This window comes from Ranitomeya imitator, chromosome 1 (genome assembly GCF_032444005.1).
Source record: "Ranitomeya imitator isolate aRanImi1 chromosome 1, aRanImi1.pri, whole genome shotgun sequence".
In the NCBI taxonomy this organism is placed as follows: domain Eukaryota; kingdom Metazoa; phylum Chordata; class Amphibia; order Anura; family Dendrobatidae; genus Ranitomeya; species Ranitomeya imitator.
The window spans coordinates 490671134-490693385 of record NC_091282.1 but is presented as its reverse complement, the minus strand read 5'-3'; the positions used below and the strand labels follow the sequence as shown (position 1 = coordinate 490693385).

Below are 22252 nucleotides of genomic sequence, written 5' to 3'. Positions count from 1 at the left end.
GCGGTCCTCGACCGTCCCATAACACGGCTCCACCTCGTTCTGGGTGAAATGGACTCGCACGGGCTCTCCGATCTCCTGGATAGCTCCTCTTTCCTCCTTGGGATCAAAAAGGACCACCACTCCCCAGTGCGACGGCGAGACCTCCACTTCCTCCGTGAGGTCGATTATGGCCACGGGTCGGGGCTGCTTCCTCCGGGCCGCCACCAGACGTCGCTGGTGCTCCATTACGGTCAAGATCTTCAGGTCCGACTCCTGCGGTACGCGATCCCCTGGCCGGGTTCGGGGGTCCGTCGTGGTCAGAGCGGACAAAGGAAGAGACATGGGCGACAGGTGAATCTCCGTCGGGTGGCCCAATCGGGAACTCACACAAGCTTGGGCCTTCAGGCAGCACGCCAGCTGCCTGGTCTCGGCTGCGGCCACCCCTCCGTCGAGCATCCATCCACCGGGTTTTCCTTCAGGCTGCATCGCGATGGGAAATCTCCGCAGCGGTGGTGACTCCGAGATCGCCGCAGGGAATGCAGGTCTATGCCTGGCCGGGTCGTCACCATGTGGTGGCCTGGACGTCGCCATCTTTGTCTCCTCCTCTGGATCTTCTTCCCGGGCTCTCTTTCGGGGGCGGCTCCGTCCCCACCCTCCATAGAGGATCAGAAGGCGGACCTCAGCAGCTGACGGGCCACCCTCAGGATACAGAAATATTTAGACTGGGCGGCCATTATCTTTCGCGCTCTCCAGCTTACTGACGCCCACTTCTACTCCCTTATTCTTATCTTGCGCTCCTCGTGGCGCTATAATGGCGGCAGTTTTGGCGGGAATTTTGCGGCAGATAGCAATACACAATCCTTGCAATAAATCACAGTCCAACACGTTTCAGTCACAGTTCCAAGGCACACATGACCTGCTTCTCAGGCTTAAGTAGGATCCTGTTCGTGACGCCAAGTTGGAGCTCCCCCAGACACAGGGCCACGAGTACTCGGTACCGGGCCTCTCTGGTTCGGTTCTGAGGCTGTCACGGTGGCTAGACCCGGTCCGCGACCCTGCTAAGGGGCGTCCAATAAAGGTGGTGCAGTCTGTCAGGGGTTCATGACGCCACCTGTGGTGTTCGGTCAGGGTGACCGACGCTGCTGTGGGGTCCGCTGGGGTGATGGAATGGCAGCTGGATGGTATACCTTCCCACAGGTGAAGTATGTCCCCAGCGCTTCCCAGTAAGGTGGATGGTGATGGTGTGAGGTGCAGTCAATAACAAGGACACAGGGTTGCAGTCTCTTTACCTCTTTACTGAAGACTTCAGGATCCTCAATCCAGAGCACGCTTAACAGGGCTATCTGAGACCGGCTGGTCCGATGGGCACATCCAGAGTTTCCTTCGCAGATGGAAATCGTTGCCTACCACTAGCGCCTGTGTGTTGTAGTCCTACCCTGCTGAGCATTCGGAATAGTCCTCACAACTGCTGTTCTCGTTCGTTCTCTACAGCTCTCTCTCTCTCTGGTTCCAGATGTTTCTAGTTCAACGTCCTCCAGGTATGTTATGGCTAAAACGCACCCGTATGACGGAAAGGCCTGGAGGTCTTCCGGGACCCTAGAGACGCCCCTCTCCCGCTGTTGCCTACTATGTCTTCGTAGGTGTAGTAAGGTAGACAGCCAACCTATGATTAACTGTCCTGCGGAGTTCGAAGTAAGGCCTAGAGTCAGTTACTCCCACGGTGTTCTGGCCACCGGTTACGCGCCTCAGTAGGATGTTGCCTCGGTCTCACGGCACGACTCCTACTGGTACTCCTTTGTGCTTGATCTCGTTTACACTGTTCCACAATATCCTTCCCTTTGTGTGTCTCTCTTGGATACCGCCGCGGGGTGTGCAGGCGCGGTTCCGTTACCTTCTGCTCTGTTCGCTAGGCACTTGCCAGGTTCCCACGCCTGACAGGGACCCCCCTGTGTCTTCTCCCTGCAACACCCCCTGCCACGGGATGTTGCCTGAATCCAACCCAGTCAGCTTCTGACTAACTTCCTCCCCAACCCCTAGTTTTACCAGTGTGAGGAGTGGCCCAATAAATAATGCCTTTTTCTCCCCCTAGTGGCCGGAGTGTGAAGTGTAATGTGTTCTGGTGATACCTGGTCAGGAGAACTCCTTAGTGCCATCAGACGTACCATCACTCCCCTTAGTGGCAGAGCGTCATACTGCAACGACCAGGTCTCTGGGGCGCTGCAAACACAGCGGAATAGGAAAGGCTACAGACAGGGATACAAACGGACACAGTTATAGGACTAGGTTCAGACAGGGGCAGGAACAGGACAAGGCACAGAAGCAAGGTCTCAGACCAGGGTACGAAGCCCTACTGGGTGGCAGAAACAAGCAACACAGGTACAGGCCAGGATACGAAGCCCCTCTGGGTAGCTAACACAAAAGAAATAGCAAGACAGGACCTAGCACCTCAGCAGCAAGACACTGAGGAAGTAAGTTGCTCAGGCATCCTCCTATGGGCAGGGATACCTTAACCCCTTAGTGACAGCCAAATTTTTAAAATCTGACTAGTGTCACTTTATGTAGTAATAACTCTGCAACGCTTCAACAAATCCCAGTGATTTTGAGATTGTTTTTTCGTGACACATTATACTTTATGATAATGGTAAATTTAGGTTGATATGTTTTGTATTTATTTATAAAAAATATCAAAAATTTGAGAAAAATGTTACAAAATTAGCAAATTTTAAAATTTGAATAATTTTCCCTTTAATACAGATTGTCATACCACAGCAAGCCATTAATAACATTCCCCACATGTCGACTTTACATCAGCACCATTTGTAAAATGTTATTTTATTTTCTTAGCATTTTAGGAGGTTTAAAAATGTAGCAGCAATTTTTCATTTTTTCAAGGGAATTTACAAAATGTATTTTTTTAGGGACTTATCCATGTTTGAAGTGACTTTAGGGGTCCCACATATAGGGAAACCCCAAAACGTGATACCACTTTAAAAACCGCACCCCGTGACATACTGAAAACTGCTGTCAGGTACTTTATTAACCCTTCACGTGCTTTACAGGAATTAATGCAAAGTGGTATGACAGAAAGGGAAAAGTGTATTTTTACCACCTAAATGCCTCTAACTTCTGAACAGATTACTACAGCCGTCAGACTCTAAGGCCACTATTTGGTCGTGAATCGCAATGGCAAACATCAGGACCACAAAATCAAGATCTGAGGGCACCAATTTGGACAAAAAGGAAGCCCACACACTCTGTTATCCATTTATAATGATGTAGTCACTATTGACAGCAGCATTTAAGGGGTTAAACAGATTTGGACGGTGCAAACACTGATCATGGCTGATGCAGCAAGTTGACAGCTATAGTGTACAGCTGACAGCTGCTGGATTGTCATCTGTATGGGGAGGCTATTCTCTTATATCTAAGGTCAGTTAAAAGACGTATTGGCTGTCACTAAGGGGTTAAGTACCTGAAGCCTCTTGACAATTGGTTGGGGACACCTTAGGAAGATGCACGCTGACTCAATAAGAGCCAGGGAGTGCTGGCGCCACCACCCTATGTACACAGCCAGGAAGTATGCTTAGAGAGCAGGCAGGAGACAAGAGGCACCTAGCATGGAGATGGCAGAAGACAGAACTCACAGCATGGCCCGAAGTAGTGAGTAAGTTGATGTGTAAGGCAAATGGGGGATGGGAGGCCTTCTTGAGCAGAGGAACCTTGCCGGAACTGCAGAATTGTAAACCTTTACGGCGTAATGTGTTACCAATGGTTTTCTTGGTGACGGTGGTCCCAGGTGCCTTGAGATCATTAACAAGTTCCCCCCATGTAGTTTTAGGCCTTCCTCATGATCAAGGATACCCTATGAGGTGAGATTTTGCATGAAACCTCAGATTAATGTCGATTGACAGTCATTTTGCATTTCTTATTATTGTACCAACAGTTGTCTCCTTCTCACCCAGCGTCTTACTTATGATTTTGTAGCCCATTCCAGCTTTGTGTAGGTCGATGATCTTGTCCCTGACATGCTTAGAAAGCTCTTTGGTCTTGCCCATGTTGTAGAGGTTAGAGTCTGACTGATTGAGTCTGTGGACAGGAGTCTTTTATAAAGGTGACTATGTTAGACAGCTGTCTTTAATGCAGGTAAAGAGTTGATTAGGAGCATCTATCTGGTCTGAAGGAGCCAGAACTCTTTATGGTTGGTAGGGGATCGAATACTTATTACTCACTGCAAAAATGCAAATAAATGTACATAATTTATACAATTTGATTTTCTGGATTTTATTATGGATATTCTATCTCTCAATGTTAAAATTAACCTGCCCTTAAAATTATAGACTGTTAATGTCTTTGTCAGTGGGCAAATTTACAAAATCAGCAAGGGATCAAATAATTAGTTCCTTCACTGTAAATGTCAGTATGAGTGTACCCTAACAGTGGCACCCAGCTCCACCTCTTCTGTTAATCTGCTAAATGGTGCAGTCAATCTCTGACAGCTACACTTACCTTGCATGGCCCCGGCTATATGCCATTCTAAGTGCTATAGCCTATGGATGTGCTTCATAGGTGAATAATTACGGTAGAAAAACTTTGGCACTCAGGAAATATGATAGTGCTAATAATCAAAAAGACCCAGGGGTGGGATAAATTTCACCAAATGAAAACAGATAATATTCATACGATGTTTCGGCCTGGCACGGCCTTTTTCAAGTAATAGCTGTGTAAATAAAAAATACAAAAAGTTGGTACATGTCAAATTGAACAAAAGAATGTATCAACATAAACACTAAAATAATGCTTATTCGATTCTAGCCATCAGAGTGGCCAAAAGGAAAGCCATCCAATGAAATAGGTCGGTGTATGAGGGAGAAGTTAAGTACTTAACTATATACAACTTAACTATATATGAGTTAACTACTTAACTATATACGAGTTGGCGACTCTAGGTTCAGCACCTGTTGACACTTAGTCTATGTTTGGATGTGCCGGTCAGGTTTTTGAAATGATTTGAGGTGTATGAGGGAGAAGCCTGTATTCAGAGGGCTCCAAGTGTGAGCCATATAAGTAACGGATATCAGATCTACGCATGGATAAAGTCTTAGAGGACCTATATGTGAAATCCAGAGTAGTGCAGTAAGAATTCCTGGGATTAGCAAAAGGAAAAAGTTGACAAGATGATAATGATATACTGTAGAGATGAGGTCCCTGTAAATGAAGAAACACTGGTAGGTCTAACCGTGGCGGTAAAATGCAAAAAAAAAAAAAGAAAAAAATGAGAGAGATAATAAATGAAAAAATTAAAAATAAAGAAAAAGCGTCTGCTGAAGGAATCCGCGCCACATTAAGCTTCTCTCTGAGGTGGGTGTGTCAGGAAATCTGTGCTAGACTAAGTTCCTCCCTGAGATGCCTCCTGAAGGAATCTGCGCCAGACTAAGCTCCTCCCTGAGGTGGTTGTGCTAGGAAATCTGCGTCAGACTAAGCTCCTCCCTGAGGTGGTTGTGCTGGGAAATCTGCGTCAGACTATGCTCCTCCCTGAGACACCTCCTGAAGGAATCCGAGCCAGACTAAGCTCCTCCCTGAGCCAGCTGTGCGGGGAAATCGGTGCCAGGCTAAGCTCCTCGCTGATGCGCCTCCTGGAGGAATCCACACCAGACTAAGCTCCTCCTTGAGGTGGCTGTGCCAGCGAATCCACGACAGACCAAGCTCCTCCCTGAGTCGGCTGTGTTCGGGAATCCGCACCAGACAAACCTCCTCCTTGAGGAGGCTGTGCTGGAGGAATCCGTGCCAGACTAAGCTCCTCTGTAAGGCGGATGTGTCGGGGAAATCCACGCCCGACTAAGCTCCTCTCTGAGGTGGCTGTGTCGGGGAATCCGCGCCAGACTAAACTCCTCCTTGAGGTGCCTCCTGAAGGAATCCGCGCCAGACTAAGCTCCTCCCTGTGATTCCTCCTGAAGAAATCTGCACCAGACTAAGCTCCTCCTTGAGGTGCCTCCTGAAGGAATCCACACCAGACTAAGCTCCTCCTTGAGACGCCTCCTGAAGGAATCCACTCCAGACTAAGCTCCTCCTTGAGGGGCCTCCTGAAGGAATCCGCGCCAGACTAAGCTCCTACTTGAGGTGCCTCCTAAAGGAATCCGCTCCAGACTAAGCTCCTACTTGAGGCGCTTCCTGAAGGAATTCACTCCAGGACTAAGCTCCTCCCTGAGGCGCCTCCTGAAGGAATCCGCGTCAGACTAAGCTCCTCCCTGAGGTGCCTCCTGAAGGAATCCGCGCCAGACTAAGCTCCTACTTGAGGCGCCTCCTGAAGGAATCCGCGCCAGACTAAGCTCCTCCCTGAGGTGCCTCCTGAAGGAATCCGTGCCAGAATAAGCTCCTACTTGAGGCGCCTCCTGAAGGAATCCGTGCCAGACTAAGCTCCTCCCTGAGATAGCTCCTCCCTGAGATGCCTCCTGAAGGAATCCGCGCCAGACTAAGCTCCTCCCTGAGGTGCCTAATGAAGGAATCCGCGCCAGACTAAGCTCCTACTTGAGGCGCCTCCTGAAGGAATCCGCGCCAGACTAAGCTCCTCCCTGAGGTGCCTCCTGAAGGAATCCGCGCCAGACTAAGCTCCTACTTGAGGAGCCTCCTGAAGGAATCCGCGCCAGACTAAGCTCCTCCCTGAGGTGCCTCCTGAAGGAATCCGCGCCAGACTAAGGTCCTACTTGAGGCGCCTCCTGAAGTAATCTGCTCCAGACTAAGCTCCTCCCTGAGATGCCTCCTGAAGGAATCCGTGCCAGACTAAGCTCCTCCCTGAGGTGCCTCCTGGAGGAATCCGCGCCAGACTAAGCTCCTACTTGAGGCACCTCCTGAAGGAATCCGCGCCAGACTAAGCTCCTCCCTGAGGTGCCTCCTGAAGGAATCCGCGCCAGGCTAAGCTCCTCCCTGTGACGCCTCCTGAAGGAATCTGCACCAGACTAAGCTCCTCCTTGAGGTGGCTGTCGGGGAATCCGCGTCAGACTAAACTCCTCCTTGAGGTGCCTCCTGAAGGAATCCGCGCCAGACTAAGCTCCTCCCTATGACGCCTCCTGAAGGAATCTGCACCAGACTAAGCTCCTCCTTGAGGTGCCTCCTGAAGGAATCCGCGCCAGACTAAGCTCCTCCCTATGACGCCTCCTGAAGGAATCTGCACCAGACTAAGCTCCTCCTTGAGGTGCCTCCTGAAGGAATCCACGCCAGACTAAGCTCCTACTTGAGGCGCCACCTGAAGGAATCCATGCTAGACTGAGCTTCTCCTTGAGGCGCCTCCTGAAGGAATCCGCGCCAGACTAAGCTCCTACTTCAGGCGCCTCATGAAGGAATCCACGCTAGACTGAGCTTCTCCTTGAGGCGCCTCCTGAAGGAATCCACGCCAGACTAAGCTCCTACTTGAGGCGCCTCCTGAAGGAATCCACGCCAGACTAAGCTCCTACTTGAGGCGCCACCTGAAGGAATCCACGCTAGACTGAGCTTCTCCTTGAGGCACCTCCTGAAGGAATCCACGCCAGACTAAGCTCCTAATTGAGGCGCCTCCTGAAGGAATCCACGCCAGACTAAGCTCCTACTTGAGGCGCCTCCTGAAGGAATCCGCGCCAGACTGAGCTCCTCGAGGCGCCTCCTGAAGGAATCCACGCCAGACTAAGCTCCTACTTGAGACGCCTCCTGAAGGAATCCACGCCAGACTAAGCTCCTCCTTGAGGCGCCTCCTGAAGGAATCCACGCCAGACTAAGCTCCTCCTTGAGGCGCCTCCTGAAGGAATCCACGCCAGACTAAGCTCCTAATTGAGGCGCCTCCTGAAGGAATCCACGCCAGACTAAGCTCCTACTTGAGGCGCCTCCTGAAGGAATCCACACCAGACTAAGCTCCTCCTTGAGGCGCCTCCTGAAGGAATCCACGCCAGACTAAGCTCCTCCTTGAGGCGCCTCCTGAAGGAATCCACGCCAGACTAAGCTCCTAATTGAGGCGCCTCCTGAAGGAATCCACGCCAGACTAAGCTCCTACTTGAGGCGCCTCCTGAAGGAATCCGTGCCAGACTAAGCTCCTACTTGAGGCGCCACCTGAAGGAATCCGCGCCAGATTAAGCTCCTCGAGGCGCCTCCTGAAGGAATCCGTGCCAGACTGAGCTCCTCCTTGAGGCGGCTGTCGGCAGGCGGTAATGCCATCGTTCTTGTGGCGTCTCAGCCGCCAGTTTCCTATATTCTATACTCTGAACCCTGATGTGGTTACAAGAAGTGACATATCACGGTACATGTGCAGAAATGGCGTGTTTTATTTTTGTGGGGCTTTCTCAGGCAGATTCCAGGCCAAGCATCTCCTGAGGTGGTTTCCACTAGTAAACGTCATTGTTGAACGTCCCAGTGTGCACGTTCCCTACACCGTGGAGCGGCGATATATCAGGGCACCTCAGAACCTGCGGACGGTGGGTGCCGCTAGTACCGAGGACTAGCCCCTTCTCCCGGTGCCGGCACTCTTCTCACAAGTTCCTCGGCCAGTACAGCACATTAACCCCTCCGCCACCAGACCACAGCACCAAAGCCGTGCACTGAATAGGAAGGCAGAGAAGTCACATGATCGGCCTGCAGCACGTGACGCCTACGTCGGCATTCCTGCCAGTAGCAGCTCCATTCTAGACACAGCCGTTCTAGACACCGGGGAGACGGCAGGCGGCGCGGAGAAGAGCGCCCTTCGCCCCTGGCCTCTCTTGTGCCCAGCTCCCCCTGGCAGCAGCACCATGGCAGCCTGTGACAGGCGCAGCAGATGGGACTCGTCTTCCCCCTAGAAGGCGGCCGTTGTGGTCAGACGCGGCTGTGTGCACTGCGGTCCTCGGCTCCGCTGCCGCCTCGTCTCGCTCACTTTTTATTGTTTCCAGTGTGTTTTCCTTCTCCCCTCCATTCCTTCTCTTCATCCCACACCGTGCCCTCTAGGAGCTCCGCATCTCTGCCACAGGAGGCCATCACAGAAGAGGTACCCTGCGGGCACTCCACCATTGCTGCACCATGGGCTGTTGTGGGAGCACGCAGGTGAGCCGCCCTGATCCCACCGATGCTGCATGTCCTGCCCCTGTGCCCTGCCCCTGTGCCCTGCCCCTGTGCCCTGCCCCTGTGCCCTGCCCCTGTGCCCTGCCCCTGTGCCCTGCCCCTGTGCCCTGCCCCTGTGCCCTGCCGGCTACTGTGCTGGCAAACTTCTCATTGCATCCCCCCAGCTTCCCACTATAGTCCTCATCGTATACTGGTCCTGACTGGTGCCATTGGTGGTGTCCGGTGGTCCTGATTGTATACTGGTCCTGACTGGTGCCTCTGATAGTGACTGGTGGTCCTGATTGTATACTAGTCCTGACTGGTGCCATTGGTAGTGGCAAGTGGTCATGATTGTATACTAGTCCTGACTGGTGCCATTGGTGGTGTCCGGTGGTCCTGATTGTATACTAGTCCTGACTGGTGCCATTGGTAGTGTCCGGTGGTCCTGATTGTATACTGGTCCCGACTGGTGCCTCTGGTAGTGACTGGTGGTCCTGATTGTATACTAGTCCTGACTGGTGCCTCTGGTAGTGACTGGTGGTCCTGATTGTATACTGGTCCTGACTGGTGCCATTGGTGGTGTCCGGTGGTCCTGATTGTATACTAGTCCTGACTGGTGCCATTGGTGGTGTCCGATGGTCCTGATTGTATACTAGTCCTGACTGGTGCCATTGGTAGTGTCCGGTGGTCCTGATTGTATACTGGTCCTGACTGGTGCCATTGGTGGTGTCCGGTGGTCTTGATTGTACTGGTCCTGACTGGTTCCATTGGTAGTGTCCGGTGGTCCTGATTGTATACTGGTCCTGACTGGTGCCATTGGTGGTGACTGGTGGTCCTGATTGTATACTGGTCCTGACTGGTGCCATTGGTAGTGACTGGTGGTCCTGATTGTATACTGGTCCTGACTGGTGCCATTGGTAGTGACTGGTGGTCCTGATTGTATACTAGTCCTGACTGGTGCCTCTGGTAGTGACTGGTGGTCCTGATTGTATACTAGTCCTGACTGGTGCCATTGGTAGTGGCAAGTGGTCCTGATTGTATACTAGTCCTGACTGGTGCCATTGGTAGTGACTGGTGGTCCTGATTGTATACTGGTCCTGACTGGTGCCATTGGTGGTGTCCGGTGGTCCTGATTGTATACTGGTTCTGACTGGTGCCATTGGTAGTGACCGGTGGTCCTGATTGTATACTGGTCCTGACTGGTGCCATTGGTGGTGACTGGTGGTCCTGATTGTATACTGGTTCTGACCAGCACCATTGGTGGTGACTGGTGGTCGTGATTGTATACTGGTTCTGACCAGCACCATTGGTAGTGGCCGGTGGTCCTGATTGTATACTGGTTCTGACCAGCACCATTGGTAGTGTCTGGTAGTCCTGTTTTTATAAAAATGTGACAGGTGGATGATTTCTATTCAGACGTCTGTGTCTTCCCTCACGCTGAGCTGTATATTAGTGTCATAAATAATTCCAAATCTTTCTATAGGGATCGAATCTATGAAAACCCATTCCCTTTGAACTATAAACTGCAGACAGTTTGTGTGAATGAAGCCTTATAATAGAGACAGGTTGGTGTTGTGCCACCCAGACGGCTCCAGCTCACTCACTATGGGACACTTGCGAATGGCACGAACATGCCACTTGTACTAGTGTGGAGGAAATTGCTTATGCCATAGTTATCATGTTTGTGTAAACATGCAGCCTATTTATGGGGTGGGGGGCACTGTGCCTATTTTAACTGCACAATGACATGTTTGGCACAGCTGCAGCAGTCTCTGTTAGGGTATGTGCACACGCTGCGGATTTGGCCCTACTAATCCGCAGCAGTTTTCCATGCGTTGTACAATACCATGTAAACCTATGGAAAACCAAATCCACAATGCCCATGCTGCGGAAAATTCAGCATGGAAACGCAGCGGTTTGTTTTCCGCAGCATGTCAATTCTTTGTGCGGATTCGGCAGCGTTTTACACCTATTCCATAATAGGAATCCGCACGTATGAAATCTGCACAAAATCCGCATGGAATCCGCAACGTGTGCACATACCCTTACATGGGTAGGGTAAACATGTGCCCTGGTTCTAGCAGGATGATGCCAACCTTACACTCTGGCTGCATGTAAATCGGTGTCATCATCAAGTTTCATGATGTACTGGATAGATACAGGAATCTGTATTTTCTACATGCCAAGTCTTGCTAGCACGTAGCGGTGACCCCTGCCCTGCGGGAACTAATTGATGCACTGTGAAAGTTTTAGCAACTACAAAATGAAGGTTTCTGCCCTGTAATGGTTTACTAGATATGTAGCCTTCATATTGGTGGCTGAAATGCCAGGCTGCATTGTGCCATGCAGAGACGTACTACTTCTGGCTGAGCGCTGGGTTGCGGTTCCTGCTCGATCTGGCTAGCTTATACCTCTGGTGCGGATAGTGATCATATATGTCAGGATCAGCTGATGCGCTTCTGCCTGTAAGGTCGCCGCTCTGAAATCCAGGTCATGTAGGATTTATTGTAAGCCTGCTGAGCATCCCACCCAGCGCTGTCAGGCAGTGACACATCCCTTCTCCTGTGGGACTTAGCCAGCCCAGCACTATGTGCCAGGTATCTGGAGCTCCCAGGTAGAGGATTGCAGGGCAGCATCCGTCAGTTCCACCTGTCACCAGGAGAGATGGATCACCACTCTAGATAGTGAAAATGCCACTTTAACGCTGAGCTGCTGACACCATTGTCTCCAATGTTTTTCACGGTGTCCTCCTCTCTTGTCTCTTGGCACTGTGTTTATGCCGTGTGATATTTGTGATTTCAGTTTTGATGAAATGTTTCCATGTATAGAAATGTTTTCTCGATGTCTCATCTGCTTATAATAACATCATAGAAAGGTCATGGTGCAAATATTAATGAATCCTGATGTCCTCACCGACTAATCAGTGGTGTCTGACATGTTTGTACTGGGGTTCCCAAATCTTTACGAGTTCTCAGTAGTTGATACATTTTAATGACTGAGAAGATGGTAACAAATGGCAGCTTTCAAGACTTCTCACATCCCTTCATCAGGCTCAGTATAACAGAAAATGTGGAGTCACATATTTATACACAACAGGACGCAGGAATAAGATAAGTGACAAGAAGCAGAACTATCAATATGGGAAAGGGGAGAAGCAGTTGTGGCAGTAAATATTGGAGGAGGTCATAGATAAGCAGTATGAAAGTTTTATTGTCCTCTTACTCAGGTCTGGTCCAGGGTTATGATGCACCTCCGCAGGTCTAATTGACTAGAAGGACCTAAATCCATGTAACAAATTCATTCCTTCTCTGTGTGTCAGAGGTCATCCATCATAAGTTTGTACTCCCAGACTCTTCTGTCTGTCTGGGATAAAAATCACTACAGTTGGGAATTGGAATACATATGCTCTAAAATTTAGCAACTTGTTATAAAGCCACAATTGATGATTTAGCTGAAAACATCTGAAAGCCTCAAATTGTGCCCCTAATGGTGAACATGGATAAAAAAGCCACCAGGTAAAGTATAAAACAGTGGTCTATATATAAAAAAAGGCATAATTTAAAGGCGCAAATGCAATAATCGGGCCCTTAGTGCTGCCATTGATTTTGGCGACATGGCTGTGCAGGTTTGCCTTCCTGGACCTACTCATCCATATTGTCACTTATATGTAAGTAGGAATATAGTCACACTTGTATCAGATGTATTAGCTGCATTTTTTTTTTAGATTATCCAGCCAAAAAAAGCTACACTTTTCATTTTAGTTAAAGGGTTAGCCCTACACTTCTCAAGACCACATTGGGAGGTGAGTAGAGCAGGTGACGTCTAATCTACTGATACTTGATGAGTTCGGTGTACTGATCTGCAGTGCTCGGGAGCGCTCAATGAGCCAAAACCAGGAGTGGAACAATTAGAGGAAAAGTATAATAGAAACATAAGCACCACTTCTGTATTTATCACCCACTCCTGGTTTAGGCTTACAAATACTGAGGTAAAATACTGACCAAATACTGCTAGTGTGATGACAGCCTTAGGGTGAGGATGACGATCTCACAGGCTTCTAAAGAAAATTGTACAGGTGGAAAACCCTCTTTAAAAGGTTGTTTAGGCAAAAAGGAGTTAGTTACCTTTGGGGTTGGATTCTGTAAGAATAACAAAATGTGCCTGCTGTCACCCTTCTGAGTCCCGGCGTGGGTTGTCTGCTGCCACTTGGTATATGTTGGCACAGGAAGCGAGGACTTCTGTGACTTACAGATAGGTCCATATGTATTTGGACAGAGACAACATTTTTCTAATTTTGGTTATAGACATTACCACAATGAATTTTAAACAAAAAAATTCAGATGCAGTTGAAGTTCAGACTTTCAGCTTTCATTTGAGGGTGTCCACATTAAAATTGGCTGAAGGGTTTAGGAGTTTCAGCTCCTTAACATGTGCCACCCTGTATTTAAAGGGACCAAAAGTAATTGGACAATTGACTCCAAGGCTATTTCATGGGCAGGTGAGAGCAATCCCTTCGTTATGTCATTCTCAATTAAGCAGATAAAAGGCCTGGAGTTGATTTGAGGTGTGGTGCTTGCAGTTGGAAGGTTTTGCTGTGAAGTAAACATGCGGTCAAAGGAGCTCTCCATGCAGGTGAAACATGCCATCCTTAAGGGTACTTTCACACTGGCTTTTTTTTAATACGTCGCAATGATTCGTTTAGGGGAAAAAACGCATCCTTGCAAAGTGGTTTGCAGGATGCGTTTTTGCCCCATAGAATAATATTACCGACGCATTGCGACGAATTGACACACGTTGCAACCGGCGTGCGATGGTTGCGCCGTGTTGTGGCGGACCGCCGGGAGCAAAAAACGTTAAATGTAAGGTTTTTTTTACTCCAGACGGACCGCTTTTTCCGACCGCGCATGCGCGGCCGGAACTCCGCCCCCACCTCCCCGCACCTCACAATGGGGCAGCGGATGCGCTGGAGAATGCATCCGCTGCACCCGTTGTACGGCGCTAACAACACTAGCGTCAGAATCTCGGCACGACGCAATGCGACGGGCCGAATTCCGACGCTAGTGTGAAAGTAGCCTAAGCTGCAAAAACAGAAAAAAAAAAAACATCTGAGAAATTGCTACAATATTAGGAGTGGCAAAATCTACAGTTTGGTACATCCTGAGAAAGAAAGAAAGCACTGGTGAACTCATCAATGCAAAAAGACCTGGGCGCCCATGGAAGACAACAGTGGTGCATGATCGCAGAATAATCTCCATGGTGAAGAGAAACCCCTTCACAACAGCCAACCAAGTGAACAACACTCTCCAGGAGGTCGGCGTATCAATATCCAAACCTACCATAAAGAGAAGACTGCATGAAAATAAATACAGAGGGTTCACTGCACGGTGCAAGCCACTCATAAGCATCACGAATAAAAAGGCTAGACTGGACTTGGCTAAAAACATCTAAAAAAGCCAGCACAGTTCTGGAAGAACATTCTTTGGACAGATGAAACCAAGATCAACCTCTACTAGAATGATGGAAAGAGAAAAGTATGGCGAAGGCGTGGTACAGCTCATGATCCAAAGCATACCGCATCATCTGTAAAACACGGTGGAGGCAGTGTGATGGCTTGGGCATGCATGGCTGCCAGTGGCACTGGGTCACTAGTGTTTATTGATGATGTGACACAGGACAGAAGCAGCCGAATGAATTCTGAGGTATTCAGAGCCATACTGTGTGCTCAGATCCAGCCAAATGCAGCCAAACTGATTGGTCATCTGTAGTATGAAACGACGACCAATGACCCAAAACATAATGCCAAAGCAACCCAGGAGTTTATTAAAGCAAAGAAGTGGAATATTCTTGAATGGCCAAGTCAGTCACCTGATCTCAACCCAATTGAGCAGCATTTCACTTGTTAAAGACTAAATTTCAGACAGAAAGGCCCACAAACAAACAGCAACTGAAAACCACCGCAGTGAAGGCCTGGCAGAGCATCAAAAAGGAGGAAACACAGCATCTGGTGATGTCCATGAGTTCAAGACTTCAGGCAGTCATTGCCAACAAAGGGTTTTCAACCAAGTACTAGAAATGAATATTTTATTTAAAATTATTGAATCTGTCCAATTACTTTTGATCCCTTTAAAAACAGGGTGGCACATTTTAAGGAGCGGAAACTCCTAAACCCTTCATCCAATTTTAATGTGGATACCCTCAAATGAAAGCTGAAAGTCTGAACTTCAACTGCATCTGAATTGTTTTGTTTAAAATTCATTGTGGTAATGTCTATAACCAAAATTAGAAAAATGTAGTCTCTGTCCAAATATATATGGACCGAACTGTATGAAAGGCTGCAGCAGTCAGGTGGCTAGAACCACGCATCAGAAAAAGATCCGATGATCAGTTTGTCACCTGACTGCTGAACCATCCACAAGTCACTGAGGTCCTCCAGCTTGTTGATAGGTGCAGTCATCGCTTCCTGTGCCGGCACATACCTTGCGGTGGCCTGCGCAAGGAGGGTGACCTCAGGTGAGTATGAGCTAGGATCTCACAAGCTGCAGGAAGGATTTTGTAATTTACACTATCTATGTTGGAAAACTGCTGATTTGTATGAGCAAAATAGCTCAGACTGCCATAATGATGTAACGTTTAGGTGTGGCCATTTGATTTTTTTTTTTCCCTAAAACATTGCAGCCTGAGGCCAGTCTCTCACGTCCAGATAATTCCGGTACCAGAAAAATCGGTACCGGAATTATCCGTGTCCGTGTGCTCACATGGCACATCAGTGTGGCACACGCGCAGCATCCGTGTGCCGACTGGGTACCACACGCACCGTGCAGGAGACAGCGCTACAGTTAAGCGCTGTCCCCTGCATCTGGTGCTGAAGCCGCCATTCATTTCTTCTCTCCAGCAGCGTTTGCTGGAGAGAGGATATGACATTTTTTTTTTTTTTGGTGTTTAAAAAAAAAGATCCCTGTGCGCCCCCCCGCTGTTAATAAAATACTTACCCGGCTCCCTCGCTGCTTCCTCTCCTGGCCGCAGCTTCTCCTGTATGAGCGGTCACGTGGTGCCGCCCATTACAGTGATGAATATGCGGCTCCACCCCTATGGGGTGAGTCAGTGTCTCCGGTACGTGAGGAAACTGTCACCTCACGTACCGGAGCCACTGACGTGTGAAACCGGCCTTAGGCTAAGTTCGCATTAGCATTCAGGGCTTTGTGGAGGGCTGCATACTACCTCCGTTAAGCTCCGCCTATTTCTGCATACTTGTGCATGCGTCCTGCATGCCTATCTTTAACATTGGGTACGCAGGACATGCGGACGTATGCGGATGCGTTGTTTTGACGTGCCCGCTGTCCGCACAAAACGCAACTTGTTGCATTCCTGTGCAGTCGGCGGGCGCGTCAAACCAACGCATCCGCATACATTGCATGTCCTGCGTACCCAATGTTAAAGATAGGTATGCAGGACGTATACGGAAGTAGGCGGGGTTTAACGGAGGAAGTACGCAACCCTCCGCAAAGCCCCCGAACGTTAATGTGAACTTGGCCTAAGGCCATGTTCACACGTTCGGTATTTGGTCAGTATTTTACATCAGTATTTGTAGCCAAAACCAGGAGTGGAACAATTAGAGGAAAAGTATAATGGAAACATGTGCACCACTTCTGTATTTATCACCCACTCCTGGTTTTGGCTTAAAAATACTGATGTAAAATACTGACCAAATACTGCTAGTGTGAGCATGGCCTAATGGTTTTTATCAACCTGCTAGTTGCTATAAGCATGCATTTTTATTTATTTTTTGTGTGTCATTCTTCATCAAATGGAATGAACCGCTGGATTTCAAGCACTCTTTATCCTAGTATAATATTTAATAGAGAACCAATTGGTCTCAGTTTAAAGCCTGACATAAGAGTCTTGCTTCTGCCACAGTTATTTGCTATGGGTGTGGTCCTGGTATGAGTTAATCACTGTTTCTGTTCCTCTACAAATACAAGTACGGTAAATGGAAAAGGGTGGAGTGTTAATGCCCTGGGACAACAAAGGTGTGATGTAATGTATTTTTTGGAAGAATGCTTATTTATCTTGAAACGCACGAAACTCTCAAGTACGGTAAATAGTTTATTAATACAGACCTGTGGCAGTGTGATTCCAGGCGCCTGCACCGATCAGATATGATCACTCCTGACGGCAGCTAGATGTAAAAGTTGTACTGAGCGGCACACCACGCTGTTCAGTGTCCGCTGCTGGGCGGACTGCTGCTGCTGATTAAAGGTGCTGGTTGAAGGGTTGTTCCCATAGTAGTATGTTCTCTAGCTATAGGGTCCACGATGTGTGGGTGGCTGACCTCTGTGACCTACCCAGCAACACTCAGAAATGGGCACTGATTCCTGGGTTCTAGAATTCCAGCAGGCAGATCCCAAGTGATTAGTTATCCCCCATCTTGTGAATAGAGGATAATTTACTGTTTTTAGAATAGCCTTTAAAGGATATGACATCAGGATCTAATTTCTGGAAATCCTTTTGACGACGTGCTGAAGAGCGATTGCTATTGCAGGGATTGGCTTACCTCTTCGCCTCCATTCTTATAGGGCAGTTGGGTACGTGGGTGTGATAAGTGATCACTTCTTGGTCTTTATAGCAGGACCGCAATACTATTCACAACTACAGTGGTTACAACAAGCAACGGGACATTACATAGGAAATGCAGTCCGTTTCTTACAGATGGACAGTATCTTGGCTAACGGAGTATATCTAAGCACTATATGAGCAATTGCGAGGTTGCAACGTGAAGTCTCCAGTAAGGCTAAAAAAAAAAAATAGTTAAGATTTATTTTTTTAAAAAATTTTCACAACAGGAATAAAATGCTTAAAAATGTTTTTCCAATTAAAAAAAAGTTTATTTTTCAAAACATAATAAAAACAGTGCTATTGCTGTATTTGTATTATATTGGCCCAACAGGACCTTAAAGAAGGTTTTGAAGGATTCATATTTATATACTAGCAGTTAACATTACTTACTCCTTGCCTTTGCGGCTCCTTCCCTAGCTCTTTGTTTCTGGGCTTTGGTGACGTTATGTTACCGCTGCAGCCAATCGCTGGGTCATCTGTCTCGTACCGTCTACATCACCACTAAGCAAGTTGATTGACTGGAGAAGTGCAGCTTGTCCTGCAGTAAGTAGCTGGATGTCCGGTGATCCAGTAGGAAGACTGACTTCCATCTGTTCTAGCATATATGGAAGGACGTCCCAATCTTGTGGGTGACATAGAAAACATGTTGCAGGTAGTCCATGTAAAAGCATGGGTTGCACAGATGTAGTCTACAGAAGTGTAGACAGCGGAGACATGGTTGTCTTCAGAGCAGGCATCGGTTCCCCGAGGATTACTGCTCCTGGATAAATCTCATCATTCTGGCTCTGGAGCCTACATGGCAGGTCATTATTTTTACAGTGGTTTAACATTTACAAGAGTACTGTGAATTTATTGAAGTTTATGCTTCTCATTGATTCCCGCTGTCTTAAGGAAATCTCTAAAGGAAATAAATGCGTCAGCGCGGCTTCTTGGTATATCACTCTGCTTATAGTCTTGTAAAGCTTTTGTATTTTTTATCTGCTGTGAATGGAGAGCCTCATGTTCCAGACGGCTAACAATATTTGGTATAAATAAATCCCACATGACGAAAATCAAAACCGGTTTTCTTTCCATGTTCTATAACTTGCTATTCGCCATTTTTGAATGGACAGTTACTCTTAATCAACACGTTGCCAACACTATAGGTGCTGGAACGTTCTTTCTCTCACTTTCTGGTATTCGTTGCTCTTGTCTAAAGGAGAATTTTGGGTTGTAAGAAAATGTTTTAATTGATTTACAGCTTGATTATTTCATACATTATCAGGACATGAAGTGACGGCAGATATGCAGCAATCACTTTAGAACATGGGAAAACCGCTTTAAGGCCAGTCTCACACGTCCAGATATTTCCGGTACCGGAAGAAACGGTCCCGGAGCTGTCCGTGTGTGCACGTAGGCCATCCGTGTGTCATCCGTGTGCTATCCGTGTGTCCATGTTTATCATCTGTGAAAAAATTGACCACATTCGACAGGAAATCATCTCCCAATCTCTTCATACCATGCACTGTCCTCCCTCCCCCACTGCATCTAGTTCACTCTCTGACTTTGAAGCAGTTACAGAAGAAGAAGTAAGCAGGCTCCTTGCATCTTCTCGCCCGACCACTTGTACCAGTGACCCCATTCCGTCACATCTCCTCCAGTCCCTTTCCCCGGCTATCACCTCTCACCTAACAAAAATATTCAACCTTTCCCTCACTTCCGGTATTTTTCCCTCCTCATTTAAGCATGCCATCATACATCCATTACTTAAAAAACCATCCCTCGATCAAAACTGTGCCGCTAATTATAGACCTGTCTCTAATCTTCCCTTCATCTCTAAACTCCTCGAACGCCTGGTCCACTCCCGTCTTACCCGCTATCTCTCAGATAACTCTCTTCTCGACCCTCTTCAATCTGGCTTCCGCTCTTTACACTCTACTGAAACTGCCCTCATTAAAGTCTCTAATGACCTACTAACAGCTAAATCTAATGGTCACTACTCCATGCTAATTCTCTTGGATCTCTCTGCAGCATTCGACACTGTGGATCATCAGCTCCTCCTCACTATGCTCCGCTCCATCGGCCTCAAGGACACCGTTCTCTCCTGGTTCTCCTCCTATCTCTCTGACCGATCCTTCACTGTATGTTTTGCTGGTTCCTCCTCCTCTCACCTTCCCCTTACTGTTGGGGTTCCTCAAGGATCAGTCCTAGGCCCCCTACTCTTCTCGTTGTATACTGCCCCTATTGGACAAACAATCAGTAGATTTGGTTTCCAGTACCATCTCTATGCTGACGACACCCAATTATACACTTCTGCTCCCGATATCACACCGACCTTTTTAGAAAACACCAGTGATTGTCTTACCGCTGTCTCTAACATCATGTCCTCCCTCTATCTGAAACTAAACCTGTCAAAAACTGAACTCCTCGTGTTCTCTCCCTCTACTAACCTACCTTTGCCTGACATTGCCATCTCCGTGTGCGGTTCCACCATTACTCCAAAGCAACATGCCCGCTGCCTTGGGGTCATCCTTGATTCTGACCTTTCATTCACCCCCTACATCCGATCACTGGCTCGCTCTTCTTACCTGCATCTCAAAAACATTTCTAGAATTCGCCCTTTTCTTAATTTCGACTCTGCAAAAACTCTGACTGTTTCACTTATTCATTCTCGTCTGGACTATTGTAACTCTCTACTAATCGGTCTCCCTCTTGCAAAACTCTCCCCGCTCCAATCTGTCCTGAATGCTGCAGCCAGGATCATATTCCTCACCAACCGTTACACCGATGCCTCTACCCTGTGCCAGTCATTACACTGGCTACCCATCCACTCCAGAATCCAGTACAAAACTACTACCCTCATCCACAAAGCACTCCATGGCTCAGCACCACCCTACATCTCCTCCCTGGTATCAGTCTACCACCCTACCCGTGCCCTCCGCTCCGCTAATGACCTCAGGTTAGCATCCTCAATAATCAGAACCTCCCACTCCCGTCTCCAAGACTTTACACGTGCTGCGCCGATTCTTTGGAATGCACTACCTAGGTTAATACGATTAATCCCCAATCCCCACAGTTTTAAGCGTGCCCTAAAAACTCATTTGTTCAGACTGGCCTACCGCCTCAATGCATTAACCTAACGATCCCTGTGTGGCCTATTTATAATAAAAAAAAAAAAAAAAAAAAAAAAAAAGGTTCCTCGCATCATGTTCTCATACACTTTATGCAGTATTAGCCCTCTGTGTCTGTACTGCTACATACTTAGGCAGGTAACTGGTTCATGCAGCTTTACATGAACACCTGAGCCTTACACTATAGCTGGTCCGAATAACTAAAGCAATTGTTACCATCCACCTCTCGTGTCTCCCCTTTTCCCCATAGTTTGTAAGCTTGCGAGCAGGGCCCTCACTCCTCCTGGTATCTGTTTTGAACTGTATTTCTGTTATGCTGTAATGTCTATTGTCTGTACAAGTCCCCTCTATAATTTGTAAAGCGCTGCGGAATATGTTGGCGCTATATAAATAAAATTATTATTATTATTATTATTATCTGTGTACTGTCCGTGTATTGAAACAAATTGTTTCAATTTTAACCCTATGACTTTAAAAAAAGCATTAAAGACAGCACACGGACGGCATCCGTGTGCGGTACGCGTTTACACGCACCCATTGACTTTAATGGGTCCGTGTGATCCGTGCGCTCCCGCGAACACTGACATGTCTCCGTGTTTTGCACACAGACACACGGTCCGTGAAAACACGCTGACATGTGCAGAGACACGTTTATTTTAATGTGTCTACGTGTGTCAGTGTTTCCGGTACGTGAGGAAACTGTCACCTCACGTTCCGGAGCCACTGACATGAGAAACCGGCCTAAAGGTACCGTTACATTAAGTGACGCTGCAGCGATAGACAACGAGCCGATCGCTGCAGCGTCGCTGTTTAGGTCGCTTAGAGACGTCAAACACGGCAACACCAGAACGATGCAGGAGCGATCCAGTGACGTACTTATCGTTCTAGCTGGTTGTTCGCTCCATGTAAAAACATTGCAGGCATCGTTGCCTTTGCTGTCAAACATGACGAATCACGCAGACCTGACGAGCAAATAAAGTTCCGGACTTCTAGCTACGACCAGCGATGTCACAGCAGGATCCTGATCGCTGCTGCATGTCAAACACAACAAGATCGCTATCCAGGATGCTGCTATGTCACAGATCGCTGTCGTTATCGTTGCAAAATTGCTCAGTGTGAAGGTACCTTCACACATAACGATTTCGTTAACGATATCGTTCCAACGTCTTGCTTTTTGTGACGTAGCAACGATCCCACTAACAATCTCGTTATGTGTGACAGCGACCAACGATCAGGCCCCTGCTGGGAGCTCGTTGGTCATTGGGGAATGATCAGGACCTTTTTTTTTGGTCGCTGATCACCCGCTGTCATCGCTGGATCGGCGTGTGTGACGCCGATCCAGCGATGTGTTCACTTGTAACCAGGGTAAATATCGGGTTACTAAGCGCAGGGCCGCGCTTAGTAACCCGATATTTACCCTGGTTACCATTGTAAAAGTAAAAAAAAAAAGTACATACTCACATTCCGATGTCTGTCACCTCCCCCGGCGTCAGCTTCCTGCACTGACTGTCAGCGCC

The 22252-nt window shown here is 48.0% G+C and overlaps 1 protein-coding gene across 2 annotated transcripts in view; it reads left to right on the top strand.

Annotated features, from left to right (window-relative positions):
* The first annotated feature begins 8597 nt into the window (after positions 1-8597).
* Positions 8598-22252, top strand: part of SLC44A1 (solute carrier family 44 member 1) — a 144316-nt gene continuing 130661 nt past the window's right edge. The window contains exon 1 of one of the 2 annotated variants that reach the window (XM_069765906.1): positions 8598-9015. In XM_069765906.1, coding sequence (XP_069622007.1) covers positions 8992-9015 — 24 coding nt within the window. In that variant the 5' untranslated portion in view covers positions 8598-8991. The remainder of the gene's footprint in view (positions 9016-22252) is intronic. The other variant, XM_069765915.1, reaches the window with a different exon arrangement.